At 46.1% G+C, this 19,600-nt stretch overlaps 1 protein-coding gene across 4 annotated transcripts in view; it reads right to left on the bottom strand.

The window, feature by feature from the left end:
- The window catches only part of atg2b (autophagy related 2B), an 82,436-nt gene that overhangs the window by 52,947 nt on the left and 9,889 nt on the right, over positions 1-19,600 (bottom strand). The window contains exons 6-17 of one of the 4 annotated variants that reach the window (XM_033027481.1): positions 18,468-18,650; positions 16,280-16,376; positions 13,876-14,058; positions 12,439-12,593; positions 10,193-10,310; positions 8,805-9,066; positions 6,146-6,296; positions 5,644-5,736; positions 4,255-4,443; positions 1,731-2,004; positions 339-447; positions 16-208 (exon numbers count right to left, since the gene is read on the bottom strand). In XM_033027481.1, the coding sequence (XP_032883372.1) occupies positions 16-208; positions 339-447; positions 1,731-2,004; positions 4,255-4,443; positions 5,644-5,736; positions 6,146-6,296; positions 8,805-9,066; positions 10,193-10,310; positions 12,439-12,593; positions 13,876-14,058; positions 16,280-16,376; positions 18,468-18,650 (2,007 nt within the window). The remainder of the gene's footprint in view (positions 1-15; positions 209-338; positions 448-1,730; positions 2,005-4,254; positions 4,444-5,643; positions 5,737-6,145; positions 6,297-8,804; positions 9,067-10,192; positions 10,311-12,438; positions 12,594-13,875; positions 14,059-16,279; positions 16,377-18,467; positions 18,651-19,600) is intronic. The other 3 variants (XM_033027485.1, XM_033027483.1, XM_033027482.1) reach the window with 3 other exon arrangements.

The following is a 19,600-nucleotide window of genomic DNA, read 5'->3' as shown; positions in this document are numbered from 1 at the left end:
AACTGTTGATCTTACCTCTTCGTTTTCATACATGACTCTTCGAGACGAGAATGGCGAGGGTTCTTGCTTTCCCAAATCACAGACATCTTTCAGTGAGTGGCCTCCACCTTCTTCATCCTCCAGTAAATGTCCCCCGACCTCCTCCTCTTCACTCACTATCCGCTCCAAGATGGAATGCACGGCTGTGGGATTCACCTTGAACACAACCCTGGGGACAAAACCTCCTTGTCATGAACACCGACAGTGCACAGCCACAAAGTCAACCGAGCATTGCGGAAGTCGAGCAGCTTTGCAAATGTAGTCATTGTGGGAACGTGGAGACGGGTAGTGACACCTACCTTGGCCAGTCGAACTTGCCGCTGTCTGAGGTGGACATGTCTCCATCTGTGGCGTGTGACACTTTACAAAATGTGAACGACGGCGTCTCCGCATCTTCCTGGAACTTACCTAAGATAAAGCAAAGGCCAACCTGTGAAGTGCTCCATGTGACTGTGACTCACCCTGCCCACAGAACTGTGGCGTCCTTATAACCAACAATGCCACATCACTGCCAAAGTCCTACCATCTCCTCAATCCTGTTGGAAAACGATTCACATATTCCAGATGCCCTCCTATGCTGAACAGACTGATGAAGACTTTGAGGAGTCTTCACTGCTGTTTACTTTTAGACTTTAGAGATACAGTGCGGAAACAAGCCCATCGGCCCACCGTGTCCGCGCCGACCTGCAATCACCCCGTACACTAGCACTATCCTACATACTAGGGTCAATTTTACAACTTTACCAAACCTGCAAACCTACATGTCTTTGGAGTGTGGGAGGAAACCCAGACGGTCTCATTGGAAAATGATCACCAATGCGTCCACGATTTCTAAGGCCACCTCCTTGAGTACTCTGGGATGCAGACCATCAGGCCCTGGGGATTTATCTGCCTTCAGTCCCAACAGTTTATCCAACATAATTTCCTGACTAATGTGGATTCCCTTCAGTTCCTCCCTCCCACTAGATCCTCGGTCCCCTAGTATTTCTGGGAGATTGTTTGTGTCTTCCTTAGTGAAGACAGAACCAAAGTACTTGTTTGTTTAAGAAAGAACTGCAGATGCTGGAAAAATCAAAGGTAGACAAAAAATGTTGGAGAAACTCAGCGGGTGAGGCAGCATCTATGGCGAGAAGGAATTGGTCACGTTTCGGGACCTGAAACGTCGCCAATTCCTTCTCTCCATAGATGCTGCCTCACCCGCTGAGTTTCTCCAGCATCTTTTGTCTACCAAAGTACTTGTTTAACTGGTGTGCCATGTTTTTGTTTGGAGCAATGGACATGATTTAGTGCTCAGATATGGGCTGTGAGCAAGCTTTCACACTCAGCAAAGGAAGGATGCACACAAGATCCATAAAGGACCTGCCACCATCGCAGAAAAACAGTACACCTGCAAACAAGCTGTAAACTCCAGAGACTGTGACAAGCTACCAATTCACTATGGTAGGATTTGAACTCGTTAGATAGCAGTCATGGAACAGAAAAAAGGCCCTTCGTCCCAACCCGTCCATACTGACCCAGTTGCCCACTTGAGGTAGTCCTATCTGCCTGCAGTTGGCCCTCATCACTCTGTGCTTTTCCTATCCATTACTGGTCCAATAGTGTCAGGAGATATGATATTGTGTATATTGAAAAGAAGTATTACTTTAAAACAATAAATATATACACAAAACAAGAAGAGCAATTCAGCTCACCAAGGAGCTCCTTAAAAGTCAGCTCAAGTTTGAGCTGTTCGTGAGCTAGACTCCCACAGTACTCCGTCTTAAACTCCAACTCGCTGAACTCCAGGTGTAAAACCTCCTTCTGAAGTGACTTCTTGAACCAGGGTCCCCGTTCCTGGTCGGACCGGAGGTCTGGGATTGGGAAGCGGATGGCCATTTTGAAGCTGGGAGTGGTGAGCTGCACGGACGTGCGGTAGTTGGCGGGCGATCCAGAATCGTCACGGAAGACCTCGGTAAAAGCTCTCTGCTGCAATGAGAAGCACGGACAACGTCATCGTATGGATTTAACAATCAATCGTGGCGCAACAGCAAGGACACCAACTCCACTAGCAATAGTGCCAATGAATGATTCATCTCCTCCACACCAAAAACTGCCCAATTCCAACCTGAATGGAATAACTTTACATCCAATTTGCCTACTTGCCTTGGATCCCATGGACTCTAACCTGATAAATCATTTTTTCATTGTTCAGTTTAGTTTATTGTCATGTGTACCGAGGTGCAGTGAGAAGCTGTTTGTTTCATGCTAACCAGTCAGCAGAAAGACAACACATGATTGCAATAGAGCCATTTACAGTGTATATCCTTATCAAAGTCCTTCCTGAGATCCATGTAGACCACGTCAATCCCACTACCTTCATCAAAACACTTTGGTTCCCCTTCAAAAGATGCAGTCCAATTAGTCAGACAGGATCTGGCCATTCTGGGCACCCGTGATTAATCCTTGCTTTTCCAAGTGTAGATTAAACCCTCCATCAGAATTCTTCCATTAACTTCCTCACCACTAACATGAGATACGGATATAAAATGTCAGAATCCCAGAAATCTACACTTGCCTGCCGCCCGTTCCAACTTGGGATACATCTTATCAGACCCCAGGAACTTTTTAATCTTTAAACCTGTTACAACATCTGATACCTTCTCCTTTGCAACAGTAACCTGTATAATGTGTCCCCCTGACTGAATTCTCCAACTATAATGTCCTTCTCCTGAGCAAATTCCAATGAAAAGTATTAATTTAAGACTTCACCTATACTATGGTACATGGCAGATATGTCCCATGATTCCTAATTCACCCTTTTCTTCCCCTTTTCACCTTCTTGCCCATCATTTGAAATTGTCCTCAATCTTATCTACCAGCGGTGTTTCATATTTCATGCTCCAGTTTGCCTTCCTAATTCCTTGACTCTTGAAATCTTCACTTCCTCATTTCTTTTTTAAGAAAATGAAAAAATAATGGCTTTCCCCGATATTTTCTAACAGATTATTTTAGAACCACAGAGTGATAAAGTATGGAAACAGGCCCTTCGGCCCAACTCACCCACACCGGCCAACATGTCCCAGCTACACAAGTCCCACCTGCCTGCGAATCGTCCATATCCCTCTACACCTGTCTAGTGGTTTCTTAAACGATGGGATAGTCCCTGCCTCAACTACCTCCTCTGGCAGCTTGTTCCATACACTGTGTAAAAAAAATTACCCCTCGGATTCCTATTAAATCTTTTCCCTTTCATCTTGAACTTATGTCCTCTGGTCCTCGATTCCCCTACTCTGGGCAAGAGACTGTGCATCTACCCGATCTATTCCTCTCATGATTTTATACACCTCTATAAGATAACCCCTCATCCTCCTGCGCTCCAAGGAATAGAGACCCAGCCTACTCAACCTCTCCCTATAGATCACACCCTCTAGTCCTGGCAACATACTCGTAAATCTACTCTGAAGCCTTTCAAACTTGACGATATCTTTCCTATAACATGGTGCCCAGAACTGAACACAATATTCTAAATGCGGTCTCACCAACGTCTTATACAGCTGCAACATGACCTCCCAACCTCTATACTCAATACTCTGACTGATGAAGGCCAAAGTGTCAAAAGCCTTTTTGACCACCTTATCTACCTGCGACTCGACCTTCAAGGAACCATGCACCTGTACTCCTAGATCCCTCTGCTCTACAACACTACCCAGAGGCCTACCATTCACTGTGTAGGTCCTGCCCTTATTAGACATCCCAAAATGCAACACCTCACACTTCTCTGTATTAAATTCCATCAACCATTCCTCCGCCCACCTGGCCAATCGATCCAGATCCTGCTGCAATCGTTCACAACCATCTTCACTATCTGCAAAACCACTCACTTTTGTATCATCAGCAAACTTGCTAATCTTAACCTGTAAGTTCTCATCCAATTCATTGATATAGATGACAAACAGTAACGGGCCCAGCACCGAACCCTGAGGCACACCACTAGCCACAGGCCTCCAGTCCGAGAAGCAACCTTCCACCATCACCCTCTGCTTCCTTCCATGGAGCCAATTTGCTATCTATTCAGCATTTTCACCTTGAGACAAGATTAAGCAGGTCCATATTTTCCTGGCATGGACACGGTGGGCCAAATGGTCCTTCTTCCCTGCCACAAGGTACTATGGGGATTCATGTCAGTACATTGATCCTGATGGGTGTATGCTGACATGTAAATGTTCCCACACTCACCAGACTAATGTGTTTGTTAAAAGAGGTGTACATGTGCGACGCCATCATTTCTGTTGTCGCAAGCTTCTGCGGCTGCAGCAGTGAGTTGAGTCTATCCACGATACTGATGTCCAACTCTGACTGGATCAGGCCCAGCTCGATCTGCAGCTCTGCCTTGTGTGGCACTGATGTCAACCTCCCTTGACTGCCCTGAAAACAGACAGCACAGTAACCCTCACGCCAATACAATGAAAAAGCCATTTCAGTAGTTTATGATGTTGCTATACTTACTGTGACCTTGAGAACTGCTCAATTTTCAAACCACCACACATATATTGGAGCTCATCTGCCACTTAAAACCTGGAACAGTCCAGCACACAATGTCTGTGCCGAACATGATGCCAAGTTAAACTAATCTCTGCCTGCATGTGTACCATGTCCCTCCATATCCATGCGCCTATCCAAAAGCCTCTTAAACACCACTATCGTATCTGCCTCCACCACCACCCCTGGCAGCACCCACCACCCTCTCATGTGATAAAAAAAAGTGCCGCACATCTCCATTGAACTTTGCCCCTCTCACCTTAAAGTTATGACCTCTAGTCTTTGACCGCCACCCTGGGAAAAGGATTCTTATTATCTATCCTGTCAATGCATTAGCCATCTAACTCCATATCCATGTGGGTAACGCAAGGTTCTGGAGACCTGGCCTTCCACTTCCCCTTGAATCTGGAATACACTAAAGAGCAGAGAAACTCTCCCTCCCTTCACTGTCCAACACGAGCTGAGCTCAGAATGACACCCTCCCCGTCACTGTCCACCAATTCAAACATTGCTTGCTTGCCTTTCTGTCGGCAAAACCTTTGTAAAAAACCCTAGAATGCTACCATAGAGTTTAGTCCTTAACTCTTGTGGCTGCCTTTGGCTTTCAATAAATCATCGAAAGCTCCCAGCACCGTACTGCAGCCCATAACAAGACATGCTCACACATCACATACATCTTGTTTAACCTGGAAACAAGGAACTGCAGATGCTGGTTACAAAAAACCCCACAAAGTGCTGGAGTAACTCAACAGGTCAGACAGCATCTCTGGAGAACATGGACAGGTGACGTTTTGAGTCGGGACACTTCTTCAGACCGATTATGGTGAGGGGCAAACAAAAATCTCCGCTGCCCGCATGTGATCTATACCCCATCATTCTCTGCATATCCACAAGAACTGGAGAACACTCCCCACTATCCAAGGTCCAGTTTTTAATCCATGAATAGACAGCTATGATTCATTGCCACGTTGCCATTTGTGAGAGCTTGTTGTAGGCAAATTGGTTGAAGCTACATTGCTGCATTCATTGTACAACACTTCAGGCATATTGAGGCTACAAAATGCAAATCATTCCTCCTGTCCATACCTGCACTCCTCTTCGGTCAAGGTGCTTGTAATGAATCTGGACGGAAGGTGTAGAATGAGCTTCCGTCTCGCCCACGGATTGAAATGTGATCAGCTGCCAAAACAAGTCAGAGAAGGAGAGAAAGATTCAGGTAAAATGTCTCAAAGAGATGTTCTCCTAAGATCAGTACAACCATAAACACGAACCAGAAAATCCTCTGCTGAAGGTAGACAAAAATGCTGGAGAAACTCAGCGGGTGAGGCAGCATCTATGGAGCGAAGGAAATAGGCAACATTTCGGGTCGAGACCCTTCTTCAGACAACCTTCTACTGAAACACTTCTTCTGAAGAAGGGTTTCAACCCGAAACGTTGCCTATTTCCTTCGCTTCGAAGTAACACAGTGAAAGCAGGAGGTTTTGAAGGGAAAGCTTTTAGCGTTATGAACCAATTGCAGGGACAAAGCTGAAGACACAGTGGGAAGTCGTTAGTTGTGTGTGCATTGGGACTGTGGGACAGCTCTCACCTCTGTATACTGGGGCATGCCAGAGGGGCAATCCATAGGGAACAGACATTCCAACAGTTCCATCCACTGGATGCAGACGTCAGTGTTTACACTCCTGGAGCTGGTGCCCCGCCGCTGCTCATAGTTCAGCTTCACGCTGGTTGCAAACAGCCTATGAAAGAGTTACGTGCTAGTTAATCTCTGCAGCTGTGAACGTAGCTCAGCTTGTGTTTAGGTAGCGCATCTATTGCTGCAAACAAAATGTTAGGAAGAAATAAAACTTCAAATCCCACGTAGACACAATCACAAAAAGAGTAATAGTAGTCCCAAATAATTGAGGTGATTTTGTACGGTCTTGTGTGCGGCAGGAAAGGTCAAAGGCATGCTACCCTACACATGCCTCCCAGCTCCCACCTCTTCATTGAAATACACTGTAAACCACAACTTACAGCTCAGGGATGGTGATTGATCCTGACTCTTCCATGTTGCTCAGCCCAAATCACACAGAATATATCCTTAGTTTGTACCCTTCACTTAGAGTATTGTGTTCAGTACTGGGCACCATGTTATAGGAAAGATGTTGTCAAGCTGGAAAGGGTTCAGAGTAGATTTACCAGGATGTTGCCAGGACTAGAGGGTGTGAGCTATAGGGAGAGGTTGAGTAGGCTGGGACTCTATTCCTTGGAGCGCAGGAGAATGAGGGGTGATCTCATGGAGGTGTACAAAATCATGAGAGGAATAGATCGGGTAGATGCACAGAGTTTCTTGCCCAGAGTAGGGGAATAGAGGACCAGAGGACATGGGTTCAAGGTGAAGGGGAAAAGATTTAATAGGAATCTGAGGGGTAACTTTTTCACACAAAGGGTGGTGGGTGTATGGAACAAGCTGCCAGAGGAGGTAGTTGAGGCTGGGACTATCCCAACGTTTAAGCAACAGTTAAACAGGTACATGGATAGGACAGGTTTGGAGGGATATGGGCCAAATGCAGGCAGGTGGGACTAGTGTAGCTGGGACATGTTGGCCGGTGTGGGCAGGTTATAAATCAAGACTATGGAGGTGATCTGGAGAACAGCCACAGTAAAAGTAACAACACATGAAGGCCATTGTTATTTGGAAATGTCTGAAAAATTAGGGCTCTATTTCACAGTATATAAAATTATTAGAGGCATAGATAGGGTAGATCTTATAGAAACATATAACATTCTTAAGGGATTGGACAGGCTAGATGTAGGAAAAATGTTCCCGATGCTGGGGGAGTGCAGCACCATGAGCCACAAAATTCAGAATAATAGACAATAGACAATAGGTGCAGGAGTAGGCCATTCAGCCCTTCAAGCCAGCACCGCCATTCAATGTGATCATGGCTGATCATCCCCAATCAGTACCCCGTTCCTGCCTTCTCCCCATAGGACTGAGATGAGGAAAAACTTTCTCAGCCAGAGTTGTGAATCTGTGGAATTCTCCGCCACAGAAGGCAGTGGAGGCCAATTCACTGGATGTATTCAAGAGAGTTAGATAGAGCTCTTGGGGCTAACTGAATCAAGGGATACGGGGAAAAAGCAGGAACAGGGTACTGATGCTAGATGATCAACCACGATCATATTGAATGACGGTGCTGGCTCGAAGGGCAGAATGGCCTACTACTGCACCTATTGTCTATGTTTCTGAGTACTAGAGGGCATAGATTTAAAATGAGAAGGGCACAGTTTAAAGGAGCTATATGAGGCAAGTTTTACTTTTACACAGAGGGTGGTGCAGGTAGACACAATTGTGGCATTCAAGAGACTTAAGGGCCTGTCCCACTTAGGTGATTTTTTCAGCGACTGTCATAGTCGTAGTAGATCGCTGTAGAAAGTAGTAGAAAGCCGGCGACTGGACCCCCTACGACAATGTCTACGACAAGCTACAACAACCTACCACGTAATCGACGTCAAGCTACGGTAAGCTACGGACAACCGGCGACCCATTAGGATTGTCCGTCTACGACCACACCTACGACAACCTACGTCCACCCGCGACAAGCTACGACCCTGTCGGCGACAACTGAAAACAACTTAAGACAATTCAGTCGCCGGTACCTGTCACCGGTTAATGTAGGTTGATGTAGGTAGTCGCCAATGGAATTCCCCGAAGTCAGCACCAGCGACAACCTACGTCACCTGGCGACAACCTGCGTCATCCTAGTGACAACCTATATCATCCTGGCGACACCCAGAAGTCAAGCTACGCTCATTGGCGTCAAGCCCACTGTCGCCGAAATTTTTTGAACATGTTGAAAATCCAGCAGCGACCTGAAATCGCTACGACTCTTTGGGCGACTCACGACCATACAGGCGACACCCCGGCGACCATGTGGCGACAGCCTTGTACCCTATAAAATCGCCTAAGTGGGCAGGCTGTTTAGGCACATGAATAATCTGAGAATGGAGGGATATGGATCACATGCAGGCAGATGGGAGTTGGTCTTGGCATCATGTTTGGCACTGGCATTTTAGGCCAAGGGCCTGTTCTTGTGCTGTACTGTTCTATGTTTGACTGTGAGAGGACCATTGAGTTGCTGCAAGAATGGAAACATTCACTTTTGGTGGTTAGAATACTTGAGTTATCAGACACATGGTAATTATTAAGCATTGTTCAAAGCAGACGTAGACGGAAGATTAATATGCAAGGCTGCACAAACCGTAGATGGTCGTGGGGACAGGCAGAGGCAAACTTGCTTCGGAACATGTGGAAGTCTTGTGCTGGGAATTGAGAGAGGTTGAGGGTCTTCAACTGCTGGAAGAAATGGGAGGCCATCTTGGTGAGGGGTTGGAGGTGCAGCGGGCTCTCGGGCGGAGGCAGCGGATCGATGTGCAGCACCGACACTGAAAGACTGCCAATGACCAGCCGGACCACAACCTCAGGCCGGGACTCATCAATGGGGTGAGCTTTGGATGGCAGACCTGAAAAACAAGGAGGGAAAACCTGACGGCTCATATCTGAAGTTGATACTGGAGAATGTGTACAAGAAAGGTAGATGCCTGAAGACAATCACACTCTTCCATTTATCAAAACCATGGTCAATGTCATTTGCTTGCTGTTATTCCCAGACTTTAATTTAACTCAACCGCAATAAATAAACTATGATCTAATGGCACTACAGGTTTGATGCAACAAATGGCCTACCTCTCCAATGTTTATATTCATCTATCCCTCTGTGGGACTGACTCAAGCACAGGACCATCATTGCAAACCAAGAGCCATTAACTCAAAGTGCTCATTTCACTGGCCACTTATGTCAGCTTTGCTGTTGACCACTTTTAAAAGTCTCCTAAAGTGTTCTCAATAGTTAAGTGCAACGAGACATGGGTGTCCTTGTTCATCAGTCACTAAAAGTAAACACGCAGGTAACATAACAAGAGGAGTTGAGTATAGGAGCCAAGAGGTCCTTCTGCAGTTGTACAGAGCCCTGGTAAGATCACACCTGGAGATTTTGTGCCGTTTTGGTCTCCAAATTTGAGGAAGGACATTCTTGCTATTGAGGGAGTGCAGCGTAGGTTCACAAGGTTAATTCCCGGGATGGTGGGACTGTCATATGTGGAAAGAATGGAGCAACTGGGCTTGTACACTCTGGAATTTAGAAGGATGAGAGGATATCTTATTGAAACATATAAGATTATTAAGGGATTGGACATGCGAGAAGCAGGAAACAAGTTCCCGATGTTGGGGGAGTCCGGAACCAGGGGCACAGTTTAAGAATAAGGGGTAGGCCATTTAGAACGGAGATGAGGAAAAACGCTTTCACCCAGAGGGTTGTGAATCTGTGGAATTCTCTGCCTCAGAAGGCAGTGGAGGCCAATTCTCTGGATGCTTTCAAGAGAGAGTTAGATAGAGCTCTTGAAGATAGCGGAGTCAAGGGATATGGGGAGAAGGCAGGAACGGGGTACTGATTGTGGATGATCAGCCATGATCACAGCTGGCTCGAAGGGTTGAATGACCTACTCCTGCACCTATTGTCTAAACATGCGTCAGCTTCCAATAAATGGAAGGCCGGCACAGCACACTTGGAAAGACCACTGAGTAACCTACTGCTCGGTCGGAGAGGCCTCTGTATTATTGGCAGCTCTTTGGAGTTAAATGGCGACTCCTGCAGTACTCGGCTCCCTGGTCCAGAACTATCCAGGTATTCATCCCACGATGTGGAAAACTGAAACGCAAAATAAAAGATTTCAGGTTTGTTTTTTGTGATCATGTTCAACATTTCTTTTTAAAAGATCTCATGACGTGGATGACACTGGCAAATTTGTATTCAAACAGTTTAGTTTAGAGGTACAGCATGGAAGCAGGCCCTTCGGCCCATTGATCACCGTTCACACTAGTTCTACGTTATCCACTTTCTCATCCACTCCCTACATACAGAATGCAAGTCACAGAGGGCCAATTAACCTACAAACCTGTGTAGAATCTTGGTCAGAAGATTCTGTCAACGCTTTTGATTGCCAAGCTATAAAAACATAAACACTGGAAAAACAACCAAAGAAAGAGCTGTTGATGTTGGAATGAGATAACGTCCATACCCCCAGTCACCAGAATACCAAACAAACCTCATTAACCAAGGGTGAAGCCCCAATCTGCTTCCCCTCCCACCCAGCCGCTACCTACCCCGAGCCAATCCAGGTTTCTCTTTTCACCCTCCCTCCTGTCGCTTCTACCCCCCATCCCTACCTCTGCTCCTTCCATATCAGAATCCACCATCTGCCGTCGTTTGTCCTCTTCACATCACCTCCAGCCTTGCTTACTATCTCCACCCTTCCCTCTCCCACCTGCCTCATCTGCAAATCAACCCCTCCTTATCACGGTCCACCCAGCACTCACCAGCTCTTGCCCCGCCCGCTCCCTTCACTCTCTACGAGCTACCTCCCCCTCTACTCCAGTCATGAAGAAGGGTCCCAACCTGAAGTGTGCTCGGTCCATTTCCCTGCGTGGGTGCTGCCTGACCTGCTGAGTTCCTCTAGCAGTTTGTATTTTTGCTCATTTATCCATCCCACTGCGAGAGACTGCTCAGATCAGGACAAAGGATCTTCCCAGGAAGCAGATTCATCAACTTGCTATCAGCTGAGAAGTAAGTAAATTCACTATTGCCTTGCTATTGTGAAATTTGAACTTACAACATTAGAGTTTCCAGTTCTGAACCATCACACCACTACAAGTGACCACAACAGCGCTATCTGCATGCATGTGTAAAGTCATTGATATACACTGTATTGATTTTGGAGCAAGGTGGTCCTATTGCAGTTGTACAGGGCCTTAGTGACACCACACCTGGAGTAGTGTGTGCAATTTTGGTTTCCAAATTTGAAGAAGGACATTCTTGCTATTGAGGGAGCGCAACGTAGGTTCACCAGGTTAATTCCCGGGATGGCGGGACTAACATATGATGAAAGAATGGGTCGATTGGGCTTGTATTCACTGGAATTTAGAAAAATGCGAGGGGATCTTATAGAAACATATAAAATTCTTAAAGGATTGGACAAGCTAGATGCAAGGAAAATGTCCCCGATGTTGGGTGAGTCCAGAACCAGGGGTCACAGTTTAAGAATAAGGGGGCGGCCATTTAGGACAGAGATGAGGAAAAACGTCTTCACCCAGAGAGACGTGAATCTGTGGAATCTTCTGCCACAGAAGGCAGCGGAGGCCAATTCACTGGATGTTTTCAAGAGAGTTAGATTTAGCTCTTAGGGCTAAAGGAATCAAGGGATATAGGGAAAAAGCAGGAATGGGGTACTGATTTTGGATGATCAGCCATGATCATAATGAATTGCGGTGCTGGCTCGAAGGGCCGAATGGCCTACTCCTCCACCTATTTTTTCTATGTTTCTGTGTTCAGCACGATGAAGAATATGACCATGAAATATAGTATTACCACATGGTAATTGATATCTTTCAATGCGCCTTTGGGTCAAATGCTGGTCAAAGCAGCAAGAAGTGTCCCAACCCGAAATGTCACCTATCCATGTTCTCTGGGGATGTTCCATGACCTGCTGAGTTACTCCAGCACTCTGTGAAACGTCACCTATCCATGTTCTCCACAGATGCTGCCTGGCCCGCTGAGTTACTCCAGCACTCTGTGAAACCTCACCTAGCCACGTTCTCCACAGATGCTGCCTGGCCCGCTGAGTTACTCCAGCACTCTGTGAAATGTCACCCATCCATGTTCTCTTGGGATGTTGCCTGACCTGCTGAGTTACTCCAGCACTTTGTGTCCTTACTTTGTAAACTAGCATCTGCAGTTCCTTGTTTCTACAGTATGATCATGACTTGGATTCTTCACTTACCCTTGTGGCACTTTGCGGAGAGCTGTCTGTTGAGTTGATGTGCGTACTGCTCAATGATAATTCCATATCTACTGTCGGTTCTCCAAGAGGTGGAAGGGACGTCACGCTGTTGGACATTTCCATGTCTGCCATTGAGAAGAAGACTTCATCTTCTGCTGTCAGAAGGAACATGATGAATGATGAACAACGCACAGCAACCAGCTCGCTGACTGATCCGCAACCATCCCACCTCACGTGGAAACACACGGCTGGAAACGGGAATATTGAACGGTTGGGGAGGGGCAGTGGTGGTGGTGGTGGTGAGGCAAAAGGATGGGAATAAACTATGACCAATTTACTAACTGTTTATCTCATTGGCCATTTAATGACGAAACATCTCAGTCTAGTCAAGAACAGAAACACATACATAAACCCTCCCTTTCCCTCTGTGAACACTAAAGCTGGTTTGATAGTCAGAACATATACATTTGGATGGGATGCTGTTGCCTTAAGCTCTTCCATTTCACATCAAGAGGACAACTGCTCAACTAGCCTATAGTGCTAACATGTTAGGTATCAGCGTGACGTGCGAGTGGAATCTATCAATCAACGATTCTCTGATGGCATCCTGAGGGTCTCGCCTCGTCGTGAGAATGGAGTCATAACTGGTCAGCTTTTTCCAGTTGACTTGAGATGGCATAAATCTAGCACAGCCTGGCCTCATCACAAAGCCATGACGGGGCTGATAACGCAACTACTCACTGAGAGACCGTTACAGGCGACGATATATTAGAGCACATCATGCTTGCTTCAGTGTGTTTGAGTGTGCATGAGGCATACAATGTTTTTGGCGCTCTCTCTCTCCCTCTCTCTCTCTCTAACAAGCAGGGGTCAGGGTGAGTTACATTCCAGGGTGAGTTACATTCATTCATTTGTGAGTGGGATAACATAGAATGGGTGCTCAATGATCGGCATGGTGGGCCGAGGGGCCTGTATCTCTCAATCAATATGATTTGCACGTTGCTGACCAGGCAGGCCCATTCTTATTTGCCCACAAACTGAGTGGCTCAACAAACCCTTTCAGAAGCCACTTCATACCCAATCAGATTGTTGTCTTTCCAAAGTGCCTCCTGGAATGCAGGGACAGAATGAGTGAAGCAGGTGTGTTTTTGTGGTGGTATAATAGTCTCATGGCACCATTGCAGTAAGCAGCATTCCCCCCCCCAAAAAAATTTGACTTTAATTCATTATTTGAATTGAAATTCGTCAGGTGCCAAGGTGGGATATTGACTCATGCCACAGGTCAATATGGTACGAGATCTCACAGCAATGTTTGTAAAAGATGGCAGTGTGATGTGCGTGAGGTGCCAGTGTGTAAAGGTTGAGCTCAGCCCAGCTGTACATGTGAAAGTGGATGAGGTTTTGCACTGACGTTGTGTGTGTGAATATGCTCCATACCGCGGCTTGACGTTGTCCGAACTGTTTCGGTCTCGTAGAAGCTCTGCTCTGCGGAGATGCCGGGGGACACGGTCTCCTTCTGCAGGTAACGGTTGAGTTCCATCTGGATCAGATATTGATCTTCCTGCTGCATCGGCCGGTTCCTCCGGCTCCTCGACTGGAGAGCTGCTGGCTCTGTGCATCCTGAACAAGCCACACACAGACAAATCATTGGTCCATCCTCAACAAACTATTCATTTCAACCAGCTAAAGATTTAAAAAAACACCCGCATTTTGACAGCACCTTATCCTGAATGACCAGCTTGTGTTGTGTTGGGCATTCCAACTCGAGGTCTCCGCACTCCTCCAGTGCTGGTCTCCGTCCGGTGTTTCACTCATCCCTGCCATGCCATTCACTATCATTGTGGCTGATCTATCCTCTTTCAACTCCTCTTCTGTGCCAATTCTACTTAGCCCTCAAATCCCTGATTTTAAATGCCCTTGATCATGAACATGGGTACTGGCTGTGTGGAGTTTGCACGTTCTCCCTGCGACTATGTGGGTTTTCTCCGGGTGTTCTGCTTTCCTTCACACTCCAAAGACGTACAGATTTGTAAGTTAATTGGCTTCTGTAAAATTGTCCCAGAACTAGTTTCTGGGTGATCGCTGGTCGGCGGACTCGGTGGGCCGAAGGGCCTGTTTCCAAGCTGTATCGCTAAACTAAAAACTAAACTAAACTGCTCTGGGAGGAGAATTCCAGAGATCCATCAACCGCTGCAAGAAGTCGTTTCTATGTCTGCCCTTTTCTCACGTAACCACGTGCCCTTGTTTGAGATTCTCTCATTTGGGAAACATCTCAGCATCTACTCATTCACACCCACTCAGGATATCATTTTTGGAAACTCAACAAACCAACCAACCATTTTTGACAGGGAAATCCTCTCTCAGGACTCTTCCTCCAGGAAGTAGCCTGGTGCTGCTCATGCATCTTCTCTTAAATAAGGGGACTAAAACCGTGTACAGTATCGCAAGTGTGGCCTCACCAAGGTTGTGACCATCATAACAACACCGTCAATTTTACATCAACATATGACACATTTAGCCAAGTGTTTGTAGACGGCACAGGAGAAGCCAGAGATTCACTCGTGAAGTGAAAACTGAAGAGTGGGATGAAGTGTAGGCATGGCAGCCTTGTGATAACTACAGTCTGATCACGGGGCAGGTGGTCACAGAGCAGTCACAATGTTTTGGTACACACAAATGCTGGATAAACTCAGCGGGTGAGGCAGCATCTATGGAGCGAAGGAAATAGGCAACATTTCGGGTCGAAACCCTTCTTCAGACTGATGTGAGGGTGGGGGGGGCGGGAGGAAGAAAGGAAGATGTGGAGCCAGAGGGCTGAGGGAGAGCTGAGAGGGGGAGGAGAAAGTAAGGACTACCTGAAATTCTCTAAGTCAATGTTCATACCGCTGGGGTGCAGACTGCCCAAGCGAAATATGAGGTGCTGCTCCTCCAATTTACGGTGGTCCTCACTCTGGCCATGGAGGATGCCCAGGACCGAAAGGTTGGATTCGGAATGGGAGGGGGAGTTGAAGTACTGAGCCAGCGGGAGATCAGGTTGGTTATTGTGAACCGAGCGGAGGTGTTCGGCGAAGCGATCGCCAAGCCTACACTTGGTCTCACCGATGTAGAGCAGCTAACATCTAGAGCAACGGATGCAATAGATGAGGTTGGAGGAGGTGCAGGTGAACCTCTGCCTCACCTGGAAAGACTGCTGGGTCCTTGAATGGAGTCAAGGGGGGAGGTAAAGCGACAAGTGTAGCACTTCTTGCGGTTGCAAGGGAAAGTACCCGGAGAGGGGGTGGTTCGGGTGGGAAGGGACAAATTGACCAGGGAGTTACGGAGGAAGCGGTCTCTGCGGAAAGCAGACAGAGGAGTAGTTGGGAAGATGTGGCAAGTGGTGGGATCATGTTGGAGGTGGTGAAAATGTCGGAGGATTATTTGTTATATGTGACGGCTGGTAGGGTGGAAGGTGAGGACAAGGGGGACACTTGTTGCGAGTGGGGGGGATGGGGAGTGAGAGTAGAGTCACGGGGTATAGAAGAGGCCCTGGTGAGAGCCTCATCTATGGTTGAAGAGGGGAACCTCCGTTCCCTGAAGAATGAGGACATCTCCAATGCCCTGGTGTGGAAGACCTCATCCTGGGTGCAGATGCGGCGTAGATGGAGGAATTGGGAGTAGGGAATGGAGTCTTTGCAGGAAGCAGGGTGGGAAGAAGTGTAGTCTAGATAGCCATGGGAGTCAGTGGGTTTATCGTGGATGTCGGTCAAAAGTCTTATCTAAACCGATGTTTAAAGATTTGATAAGGAAGGAAAATGAAGAACAGAATTTAAAATGCAAACAAAAAAATTGTGCAAGGACTGACCTGGCAGAAGAATGGTCCCCAGCATGTCCAGGAGCAGGTGGACCTGGCGCGGAGACAGGAAGAATTTGACAGATTCGATCTGCCCATCCACATCCAGCTGCACCAGACAGAAACAGTTACTGCACACGCTGCCCAACATCGGAATATATTCAGCCCCTTACACCTACTTCACTCACACCATGGCTGATCTTTCATCTAAACTTCACTTGCTTGCACTAACTTCATATCATTTAACTCGCCTCATAAAATATAATGAATAATCACAATATTAATGACACATTATTGGTCTATGTCTTGAACATAGTCAGAAACTGAGCCCCTACAGAATAGAGAATTCCAAGATTCACTACTTTTAAATACAGGGTACAGATTAGCTCAAAGACTCTGTGTATTCACATTAACTCGGCGAATCAAGAACCAGAGGACAGGTTTAAGGTGAACATTTTTAGGGGAACATTTTTATTAGGAACCCGAGGAGCAGCTTTTTCACACAGAGGTTGATGGGTACAGTGCCCTCCATAATGTTTGGGACAAAGACCCATCATTTATTTATTTGCCGCTGCACAATTTGAGATTTGTAATAGAAAAAAATCACATGTGGTTAAAGTGCACATTGTCAGATTTTAATAAAGGCCATTTTTATACAATTTGGTTTCACCATGTAGAAATTACAGCTGTGTTTATACATAGTCCCCTCATTTCAGGGCACCATAATGTTTGGGACACAGCAATGTCATGTAAATGAAACTAGTCATGTTTAGTATTTTGTTACATATCCGTTGCATGCAATGACTGCTTGAAGTCTGCGATTCATGTACATCACCAGTTGCTGGGTGTCTTCTCTGGTGATGCTGTGCCAGGCCTGTATTGCAGCCATCTTTAGCTTATGCTTGTTTTGGGGACTAGTCCCCTTCAGTTTTCTCTTCAGCATATAAAAGGCAGTCTCAATTCGGTTCAGATCGGGTGGTGGACTTGGCCACTCAAGAATTGACCATTTTTTAGCTTTGAGAAACTCCTTTGTTGCTTTAGCAGTATATTTGGGATCATTGTCTTGCTGTAGAATGAACCACCGGCCAATGAATTTTGAAGCATTTGTTTGAACTTGAGCAGATAGGATGTGTCTATACACTTCAGAATTCATTATGCTACTACCATCAGCAGTTGTCTCATCAATTAGGATAAGTGAGCCAGTACCTTCAGCAGACATACATGCCCAGGCCACAACACCCCCACCACCGTGTTTCACAGATGATGTGGTATGCTTTGGATCTTTGGCAGTTCCTTCTCTCCTCTACACTTTGCTCTTGCCATCACTCTGATATAAGTTAATCTTCATCTCATCTGCCCACAAGACCTTTTTCCAGAACTGTGGTTGCTCTTTTAAGTACTTCTTGGCAAACTGTAACCTGGCCATCCTAGTTTTGCAGCTAACCAGTGGTTTGCATCTTGCAGTGTAGCCTCTGTATTTCTGTTCATGAAGTCTTCTGCGGACTGTGGTCATTGACAAATCCACACCTGACTCCCGAAGCGTGTTTCTGATCTGTCGGACAGGTGTTTGGGGATTTTTCTTTATTATAGAGAGAATTCTGTCATCAGCTGTGGTGGTCTTCCTTGGCCTGCCAGTCCCTTTGCGATTAGTTAGCTCACCAGTGCTCTCTTTCTTCTTAATGATGTTCCAAACAGTTCATTTTGATAAGCCTAAAGTTTGGCTGATGTCTCTAACAGTTTTATTCTTGTTTCTCAGTCTCATAATGGCTTCTTTGAGTTTCATTGGCACAACTTTGGTCCTCATGTTGATAAACAGCAATAAAAGTTTCTAAAGGTGATGGAAAGACTGGAGGAAAGACTAGGTGCTGAGAGCTCTCTTACACCTGCATTAAGGAGGCATTTAAACACACCTGAGCAATTACAAATGCCTATGAAGCCATGTGTCCCAAACATTATGGTGCCCTGAAATGGGGGACTATGTATAAACACTGCTGTAATTTCTACATGGTGAAATCAAAATGTATAAAAATACCCTTTAATAAAATCTGACAATGTGCACTTTAACCACATGTGATTTTTTTCTATTACAAATCTCAAATTGTAGAGTACAGAGGCAAATAAATAAATGATGGGTCTTTGTCCCAAACATTATGGAGGGCACTGTATTTTGTATGTGCAGGGATATCAAGCAGCCACTGACCTTGGCTACTGGAAGCGCTTCGTTCTGCTTCAAGGTGAGTTCCAGTTCCATCTTTCCATCACAGCTCCCAATCTGGACCGGATCAAAGTGAACTGCATCAGATGCTTTCCTTGTGAACTGGGGGTGAGGTTCTGAAACAATCTTCGGGTTCCAACTTGGAGAAAGCTTTGGTTCCATTTCCTGTGAAATAAATTGACACCATGAGCAGAATGACATCTTAACAGAAGCATATTATTCAGCCTTAGCGTGGAGAATGATGGTCTCGAATGGGAGCCAGCACATGATGAGTGTGCGTTTCCTCGCCCAATACGTTACCTGAACTCACAGGGGGTTTGTTGCTGCTATATTGTTTTTCTCAATTGATACCAATCAAAAGGATTGAGGTCCCACAGATTGTACGGAATTAGAAACATAGACATAGAAAATAGGTGCAGGAGGAGGCCATTCGGCCCTTCGAGCCAGCACCGCCATTCATTGTGATTATGGCTGATCGTCCCCAATCAATAACCCATGCCTGCCTTCTCCCCATATCCCTTGATTGCACTAGCCCCTAGAGCTCGATCTAACTCTCTCTTAAATCCATCCAGTGATTTGGCCTCCACTGCCCTCTGTGGCAGGGAATTCCACAAAATCACAACCTCAGTCTTAAATGGCCCCCCTTTTATTCTAAGACTGTGGCCCCTGGTTCTGGACTCGCCCAACATTGGGAACATCTTTCCTGCATCTAGCTTGTCCAATCCTTTTATAATTAGCAAAGCAAATTAGCAAATAATTTAGAATTAGCAAAGAGATGATTGAATCAGGGCAGCAAAACAACAAGCATGACATTACTCCACACAAGAAGTTCATTGGTCCTCTGGTTGGAGTTTAGATTAATTGTGCAGGGAGGTGGGCACGGTAGGTTGGCAATGAAAAGGAAAGTGGTGAAAAAAGGAACGGGAGAAAGAAAGTTTACTTTAGTTTATTATTGTCAAAAAGCTTTTTATGTCGCATGCTATCCAGTCAGCGACAAGACAATATGTGATTCCTATCAAGCACAGTGCACAGATACAGGAGAAAGAGATGAAGTCGAGTATACAATGAGCATTCTTGGTGTGAGTGTCCAACAATCTGCCCCAGACATCTCCTCTCCT

Source organism: Amblyraja radiata, chromosome 9 (genome assembly GCF_010909765.2).
Source record: "Amblyraja radiata isolate CabotCenter1 chromosome 9, sAmbRad1.1.pri, whole genome shotgun sequence".
Lineage (NCBI taxonomy): Eukaryota > Metazoa > Chordata > Chondrichthyes > Rajiformes > Rajidae > Amblyraja > Amblyraja radiata.
The sequence above is the reverse complement of the archived record's forward strand: the minus strand, read 5'-3'. Positions and strand labels throughout refer to the sequence as shown.